This window comes from Panthera tigris, chromosome D3, assembly GCF_018350195.1.
Source record: "Panthera tigris isolate Pti1 chromosome D3, P.tigris_Pti1_mat1.1, whole genome shotgun sequence".
In the NCBI taxonomy this organism is placed as follows: domain Eukaryota; kingdom Metazoa; phylum Chordata; class Mammalia; order Carnivora; family Felidae; genus Panthera; species Panthera tigris.
The window spans coordinates 15,355,180-15,363,931 of NC_056671.1; the positions used below are offsets into that span (position 1 = coordinate 15,355,180).

The 8,752-nt window shown below is 51.8% G+C and overlaps 1 protein-coding gene across 1 annotated transcript in view; it reads left to right on the forward strand.

Moving 5' to 3' along the window:
• The window catches only part of SRRM4 (serine/arginine repetitive matrix 4), a 148,913-nt gene extending 140,400 nt beyond the window's left edge, over window positions 1–8,513 (forward strand). The window contains exons 9-13 of the mRNA XM_042962040.1: window positions 139–443; window positions 4,746–4,949; window positions 5,664–5,774; window positions 6,278–6,418; window positions 8,104–8,513. Coding sequence (XP_042817974.1) covers window positions 139–443; window positions 4,746–4,949; window positions 5,664–5,774; window positions 6,278–6,418; window positions 8,104–8,431 — 1,089 coding nt within the window. The 3' untranslated portion in view covers window positions 8,432–8,513. The remainder of the gene's footprint in view (window positions 1–138; window positions 444–4,745; window positions 4,950–5,663; window positions 5,775–6,277; window positions 6,419–8,103) is intronic.
• Window positions 8,514–8,752: the final 239 nt, after the last annotated feature.

Genomic DNA, 8,752 nt, shown 5'->3' on the forward strand with positions numbered 1-8,752 from the left:
TTTGGCGTCTCTTCTTTCCTCTTCTCTCTCTCTTTCCTTTCGTTACAGTGCATCATGACGGTAAACATTTCTTGGTTATTTAGACACAGTGCACAGGCCCGGCGATCAGCAGTGTCCAACGGGTGTTTTTGCTTTCAGATCACTGGGTCGGGGTCTGCAGCTGACCTCTTTACCAAAACAGCCAGCCCGCTCACCACCTCCCGAGGACGCTCCCAGGAGTATGACTCAGGCAATGACACCTCCTCGCCACCCTCCACGCAAATCAGCTCAGCCAGGTCACGGGGTCAAGAGAAGGGGAGCCCCAGTGGGGGCCTAAACAAGAGCCGGGAACTCAACTGTGGAAACACCTCTGATTCAGGGAACTCCTTCACCACCTCCTCACCCCAGAACAAGGGGGCCACTCTGGAGAATCTCTCCCCCACCAGCAGGGGCAGAGAGTCAAGGTCAGTGCACTTAGGCTGGGTGGGGGTGGGGGGTGGGGGGTCCTGCCTTAGCTCCACCTTCTGTCTCTCACCTTAGCCCTCTACCCACCCACTCCCCACTCCTAACCCAGGACTCTTTGATTTGCAATAGAGAGAAAACTCAACTCAAACTGGCATAATTTAAAAAATATATATCCAAGGATATCAGCTTCGGGTACAGCTGGATCCAGGGGCTGAAAAGTACATCACTGAGAATCTATCTTTCCCATTACATCTCGGAGCTCTGCTTCCCTCTCTATTGGCTTCATTCTCAAAGCAGACCCTCCCAAGCATGGGCATATATGCCAATCATTCTACAGGTTAGCCAGCCAATGGAAGCAGAATGCCTCTTTCCCAAAAATTTCAGCAAAATACCAAGGCAGATTCTCATTGCTTCTGCTTGGCCCATTTTGGTTCATCTGCCCACCCTTGGATCAATCACTCTGGCCCAGGAGATGCTGTGCTTTTGGCAAGAATTTGTCACACGCTACCATCAGGGCTAATGAGTAGTCTTCCCACATACACAAAACTTGGGGGAGGTCTGGTTCTCTGAAGGAAAAGTCAGGGTATTGATATCAGGAGGGACAGAGGCAAGTGCACCCGGGTGTCTCATTCAGTGAAACCTCCGACTTCGGCTCAGTTCAGCTCAGGTCATGATCGCATCGTTCATGAGTTCCAGCCCCGCATCAGGCTCTGCAATGACAGCATGGAGCCTGCTTCGAATCCTCTGTTTCCCTCTTTCTGCCCCTCCCCCACTCTCGCTCTCATGCTCGCTCTCTCTCAAAAAATTTTTTTTTGAAAAAATTTTGTTAAAGGAAGGACAGAGGCTGGGCAGGCAAAAACAAATGTCAGTTTTACCATTAATCTCAGGAGAAAGTCTAACATTAAATCCGTTGAAAGTCAACTGTCATTTTAAAAAGTTCAAATGCATTGAAAATCTGTGGCAACAGAAAAACCTGCTCCTGGATGTTTGTAGCAGCTTTATTCATAATTGCCCAAACTTGCAATCAACCGAGACATCTTTCAGTACGTGAATAAATAAACAAACTGTGGTCCATCCAGACAATGGAATATTATTCAGCAATAAAAAGAAATGAGCTATCAAGCAATGAAAAGACAGGGAGGAGCCTGAAATGTATATTGCTGAGTGAAAGAAGCCAATCTAAAAAAGGCTACATCCTGTATGATTCCAACTATATGACATTCTGGAAAAGGCAAAACTGTGAAAATAGTAAACAGATCAGTGGTGACGGGGCGGGGGGTTAGGGGGTGGGGAGGGATGAACAGGTGGAGCACAGATTCTGTGTGACATTGCAATGGTGGATACATATTTTACATTTGTCAAAACTCACTGGGTTCACAAGAGTGAACCCTAATATAAACTCTGGGCTTCGGGGGATAATGATGTCAGCGGCGGTTCACTGATTATAACAGATGTATCACTCCGGTGTGGGCTGTTGAATGGCGGGGGAGGTTGTGGGTGTGGAAAGTACAGAGGGTTCCCATATACCTGCAGAGTGTGTGTCTGTGTGTGTGTGTGTGTGTGCACGCATGTGTGCATGCATGTGTATCTTAACCCACTTGCTAGATGCAGTTTTTCTGCAGAAAACCCTTTCATGCGGTTGCTTATGAGCCAGCTGTAATTCTAGTTCATTACCCCCTTACTCTCTCATTCAAGAAATCACAGCAAAATGCTAATCACTGAGGATAATGTCACAATAATAGCTAGTAAAAATCGCTGATCATTTACTCTATATCATTCACTCAGTTACTTATCCCTCTCCTAGTTTTCAGGCACCTCCTGAATGCCAGCCACTCAGCTTGGTGCTGGAGATACAAAAATGGCATGGTCCCTTTCCTCGGGAGCATGTAATTAATGGGGCGGATGCAAAGATACAAGAGGGGTAGAAAAGGTTTGCGGGTATATTCTGCCATGCTAACAGTGGGGTCTTCTTTCTTCTGGGGGTGGGAGTCTGCTTTTGTTCAGAGTGGCCAAGATTTCAGAATGATAGCCGAAGCCCTAGCAGTGAAGCTGTTAATGGCTTCTTCAAGGACAGAGCACCCTTTTGTCCCCAGCACACACAGCCCACTTCAGTCCTGGACAAACAACTTGGCATCCACACGTAGCCTCTGGTTTGCCAGCCCCAGGACATCTCTGGCCTCAGTTCACGCCCAAGCCTGCCTGGGAGCAGGGCTCCCAGGGCTGGGTCAGAACAAATGTCAACATCTCAAAGAAAAAGGAGTGATGTCCCCAGATGAGACGAAGGACATACTTCAGGGCAGAAGAAAACAGAATAGCACTAACAACCACAATAATGATAATGGCTGCTAACATTTGTGGAGCCCTAATTATATGCCAGGGGCCATGCCAAGTGCTTGCCATGGACAATCTTCCTTGATTCCTCCTTGAACTTTTATGGCATAGGCATTACGATAGACCTTTTTTAGCTGATGGGGAAACTGAGACTCAGAGTAGTTAAGAAACTCAGTTCATAAGGGCCAGCACCAGGATTCAAACACGTATCTGTCATAGAGCTGAAGCTAAAGCCTGAGTAGCATCCAGCAGTTCCCCGTTTAGTTTGATCTTATGTGAACAGCCAAATTAAATAATTTAGACCCAGCCTTTCATTTTGAAATTAACTGATCTCTAAAGTCATGGCTGTGTATGTCATATCAGCAATGAGCAGAGGGCTGAATGGAAGAGGTTATCATTGGCTCTAAATCAAGGGAACCTTCAACAGTGAAGGTAGGAGACTGATGAAGTGGAGGGGGCATGGGCTTTGGAGCTGGACAGATCAGGGTTTGAGACTCTGAGTGGCCTTGAGGAAGTAATTAACCCTTCTGAAGAGAATAGTGCCAGTTCCATAAGGTCATTGGGAGGATCATACAAGATGATGCTTGTTTAGCACCCAGAACACTAAGAGGCTCAAATGTTTACTTCACAACTATTTATTCATGACCTAGGCCAGATGAATCAGGCTCTGTCCAAGGTGCTGGGATACAGTATCCAGAGACATGAGTCCTCTCCCTCAAGCTCAGTGACTGGAGGGGGAAGAGACAATTTTAAGACCAAGTGAGGTCTTCTAGGGACAGGGGCGCGGGAGGTGGAGGGGAAGTGGGGGTGGTGCCTAGGGGCTGGGGGCTATGGCAACACATTGGAGGTCACCCAACTAGACTTAGGGGGATGTCAAGAAAGGCTTCCCAAAAAAGGTGAGGTCAAACTAAAACCTGAACCATGAGTAGTTATTGTTAGGTGAGATGGGGAGGAAAGAGGGTTGCAGGCAGTGTGAATGTTCTGAGGCCTGGAGACAGGGAAGGAGCAGGGGGATTTCAGGAGGAACAAGTAGTCCATTATGGCTGGAGTCAAGAGAGGAAAATGCCAAGAGCTGAGATTGGAGGGGTGAGCAGGGGTTGGGTCATTATGAGCCTGGAAACCCTATTAATGTGATTTGAACTTGACTCTTGGCACAAGCCAAATGAACATGCCCTTACTGAGAATCCAACAGGAGCTTTATATGGCCCTAGGCAGGGTAGAAATACAGAAGACAGGACCCTGCCACTGGGTGATTTTGAACAAGCCATCACTCTTCTTTGGGTCTCAATTCCCCCATCTGCAAAATGGGCTACACCGAAAGTTTCCCAAACTTAAACCACCTACATGGCACCTGCTTGATTTTAATCATATCCCTGTACTACTGGTACTCTTATTTACCTTGACAAACTCACTTTTTTTTATATAAGGAAACTTATACTACTGTCTTACATAGAAAATTTATAGCATTCATCCTAAATAGAAACACCTGCAAAAATACATGATTTTTTATATGAAAATACATAAAAACAGTGGATTTAATTCTTGTTAGTAACAGTTGCCTGCCCAAGGCTCTTGAGCACCAGGCCTGGGAGACTGCCAGTGTTCCAGAGATGGTGGAAAACCCACTAGTACCCAATCCAGTGTCTCTAATGTACTCAGATGGGCTGAAAAAGACTCAAAAGGGAATAAATCTCTCACTATGTGATTTGATGTTATTTACCATTATGCTCGTGCCCACTAACCTAAAATACTCTGAAGTGCCCCCTCTGGAATGCATCCCCCTCTGTCCCTAATCCTCTACCAGCTGTGGCCTAGAAAGTCTTTCCAGAGGTAGTAAGATGGGACTAGGTGGAAAGGGGTTTCTGAGGGCACCACAGCCTGGGCAAAGGTAGGGAGAGGAGTGTTACCTAGAGATGCCTCCAGGCTAGCGGTCAGGCCAGTGCTAACAGGTGTTCTCCCCACATCTGCAGAGGATTTCAGTCGCCATGTCTGGAATGCGCGGAGGTGAAGAAATCCGGTTTGGTCCCAGCCACAGCCCGGAACTCCCCCATGAGAGGATGCTCCCGCAGCCCCTCCTATGCCAGCACCCGCTCTTCCAGTCACTCCTCCCGATCCCCAAACCCCAGGGCCTCCCCCAGGTACACCCGAAGCCGATCCACCTCCTCCGGGAAAAGGTGAGTGCAGTTTTGACCTCTGTTCTGCAGCGCTTTCGTTCTTAGGGAGCTAGTTAAGGTAACTGGAGATGTCCTTTGACCCACCGGTGAAAGAAGTCAGACAGATTTGAGTTTGAATGCCCGCTACTCCCATTCCTAGCTGGTGGCCTTGGGCCACAGATAACCTCTCCAAGGCTCAGTCTCGTCATCTGTAAAATGAAAACATTAACGTCTCGTGCCTCGGTTTCCCGACTTACAGAATGGGCTTAATAGTACCTAACCCTAGGATCTGTTGAGGATTAAATGAGATAATGCACAAAAAGCATTAGTTCAATGTCTGACACATAATAAAATACATAACAATCATAGCTAACATTTCCTGTGTGCTGGCTCTGTGCAGTATGTGATTTGCCCTAATTTACTCATTTACAATTCTATAGGGTAAGTTCGATTATTTACCCCCTTATATAAATGAGAAAACAGAGGCCCAGAGAAGTGAAATCACCTGCCCAAGGTCACACAGCTAATAAGTAGCCTTAGATAGTAAGAATTCAGTCAGAGGAAGTGGTCGATATTATTATTAATTGCCCAGGAAAGGGCCAGTCAGGTTCCTCTGCCTGGCGTCCAGAAAGAAAAAGGTCACCCCCTGGGAACCAGCTGAATAAAACCCTACACTTCCGGGGCGACCCCGGCGAAGCCCAGCAGGCCCCTCGGAGACTGTTTACTCTCCCGCAGGTCCTACTCTCGCTCTTCCAGCTATTCCTCCAAGTCTGGCAAGAGGAGCCCCCCCAGCAGAAACTCTCGATCGCGCCGCAGCCCCAGCTATTCGCGGTACAGCCCGAGCAGGTACAGGCCCCGCCCCCCAGGCACAGGCCACGCCTCCCAGCTCACGTCTGGGGAGCGTCACCCAAGCCCGCCCCGCTTCCCCCTTTGTCCAGCACTGCACGAGTAGGGATGGGAAGATGACCCAGCATCCTCGTCTTCGCTGGAGTTATGTTTGGGGGCCCTAATGCACCCGCTATACCCACACCCCGGCCTCTTCACACACCTAATACTCCCCTTCCCCATATTCAGAGCCCCCAGTTCTTACGCACGCACCAGAGCCCTCTTGACGTTCACGTCGTCGCCCCCGTGGCAGCCGCGCCCCTGTAATGCTCACCCTCGAAGGCTGACACCCCTGCACGTGCCCAGCCTCACCCCCACAGTACACACCACAGCCCCCTGGGGCCCCGGGAGGAAGCCACCACCTGCCCCAGTGGGGTGAAGGGCACAGGTGAGAGGCAGTGAGTGCCCCTGTCCCACGCGTTCACGCGGGAAAGCCAGCCGCAATAACCCCCGCACCCCTTCAGGGAGCGGGACCCCAAGTACAACGAGAAGGACTCGCAGCAGCGGGAGCGCGAGCGAGCGCGTCGGAGACGGCGGTCCTACTCGCCCATGCGGAAGCGCCGGAGAGACTCCCCGAGCCACCTGGAGGCGCGGAGGATAACCAGGTGAGGCCAGGAGGGCCGGGGGTGCCCATCTCCACCCTCATTCCCACCCCTCCTACCGTTGGGGCCTCGGGCCCTCCCCGTGTCCCCTTGGAGCTGGAATTCAGGACTGTGGGAGCTCAGGCACGCTGCGGGCCCTGCAAGGAGGGGGCAGGGCCTCCGGGGCGGGGCCAGGGCCGGTGCCTGGGACAGGGGCGGGGCCAGCCTGAGGAATCTGGTGGGCCGAGGGGGTGTGGCCAGGGTCTGTGGAGCGAGCTGGGGTAGCGTCGAGGCAATGCGGGCCACAGCCGTGGGGCAGGGCCTTTGTCTGGGGATGGAGCCGACCACTGGAGGCCCAGCACCCTCAGACCCACATGCCAGGCTTTAGTAGACTCTGATCATACCCTGCACCAACTGAGGAGAGGGCAAAAGGATCGTCTGGGTGCCAGAGGGACTTAAGCGGGGGAGAGCACTGAATCTGGAGTGCATTCTTGGCTGTGCCACTTTCCAGATGAGCAGGGAAAGTCTCTTAACTTTCCAAACGCTGTGTTTTCACCCATGAAATATTGAAGGAAATAACTCCCAGGAGTATCACGAAAATGAAATGAAAGGGGGGCAAAGAGATGTGAACAAACTTTGTAAACTTAAATGCAGAACACTGAAACCCGAGGCGTGCCATTGCTATTGATTGCATAGACAGACTAGGTGGATACGGTTTCTAACCAGTAAGCTCTTCACAGAGAAAAAGCCATAGAAGAGAAGCCTGAGGTCTGAGTGGACCCAAATTCCTCAGGCCTTGAAACCGGGAGGAGTGGCTGAGAGCTGCCCTAAAACTGGCTCCTGGCAATCGGTTGGGCTCCTCCTCCTGGCCCTCCAAGGGTCAGCTCCTCCTTCCAGAGACCCACAGGATGGGGCTGCGGTGGGGTTCGGGTGCCTGGTTCCTCCTCCCCAGAGATGACCTGGAGGAGGAAAAAGAACCTGTGCTCCAAACAATAAAATGGGGGTAATGGCATCACCTTCTCAGATATCCCACAGATCACTGTGGTACACAGGGACTCCTATACCCTTGACCAAAGGTGACCAAAGGTGACCAAAGGTGCCCTTGGGGTTGACTTGGAGGGAGACAAAGTGGCATTTCTAAAAGGCTCTCTCGTTTCCTTAGTCGGTCTCAAATAGTCCATCTTGATGAACCCATTCAGTGTTTCCCAAACTTCAGTCACCCAGCAGCATCTTTTGATTCGTCTGTTTAGGAAGTGTACTACTGTTTACTTAATTTCTTCAAATAGATATGCCCTTTCTTAGAGGTCCATACATCTAATTCAAAAGGAATACACCACAGTATACTATAGTAAATGGAAAATCAGCCTCTCTTACCATAAATAGAAGGTTCTGGTAAAAGTAAAAATAGCAAAACAAAACTGCCATTAAAGTCTAGACGTAGATTCCTTCGCCAGCTGGAGGCTCTGAGCCCCCGGCTTGGTTTGTTAAAAAGTGAGGTTATCACTTCTCAAGACACCAGCGCTAGGGCTGAGACCTTGCCCTGGACGGTCTGAGGGCAGCGAGAGGGGCTTAAAAAGAGTGTTTCCGCTAAGGGCCTGGGAAGTGGAAGGCCATGCCGCCCCCCCCCCCCGGGGGGACCGGGCTGGCACGGTCCGGGTCGAGGCTGGGCGGAGTCTGGCCCTCGAGCAAGCTCCCTCTGGTCTCCGCAGTGCCCGGAAGCGCCCCATCCCCTACTACCGGCCCAGCCCGTCTTCATCCAGCAGCCTCAGCAGCACCTCCTCCTGGTACAGCGGCAGCAGCGGCCGCTCTGCCAGCCGCAGCTATTCCCGCAGCCGCAGCCGCAGCCGGAGCCGCAGCCGCAGCCGCAGCCGCAGCCGCAGCCGGAGCCGGAGCCGGAGCCGCAGCCGCAGCAGGAGCCGCACCCGGAGCAGGACCCGCACTAGCAGCAGCTCGGGCTCCCGCAGCCCCAGCCTGGGCTCCCGGAGCCGGAGCCGGAGCTACAGCTCAGCAGACAGCTACTCCAGCACGAGGCGCTAAACGAGGGCCCTCCCTTGAGCCGGCTGCCTGGGGGGTGGGGGGCCCTTTCCCTCTGCCGGCCTCCCTGCTCCCTGCCCACCCTGCCTTCTCCTTGGTGACAGACATTGAGGGCTCCTGGACCCTGTCCTTCCTGCTCTCCTGGGGGGTAGGAAACAAAAGTACAGGGGCTTCAGCCTCTATGTCAAGCTGCTAGGAGCCTCCACCAGCACCACCCTGGGGCTCAACACAGGCCTGGTCATAGGGAGAGAACCATCCTCTGTTGGCACAAAAACCCTCCAGGTTTTGTAAGAAGCGATGGCTTCATGACTCAACAGTTTGGGC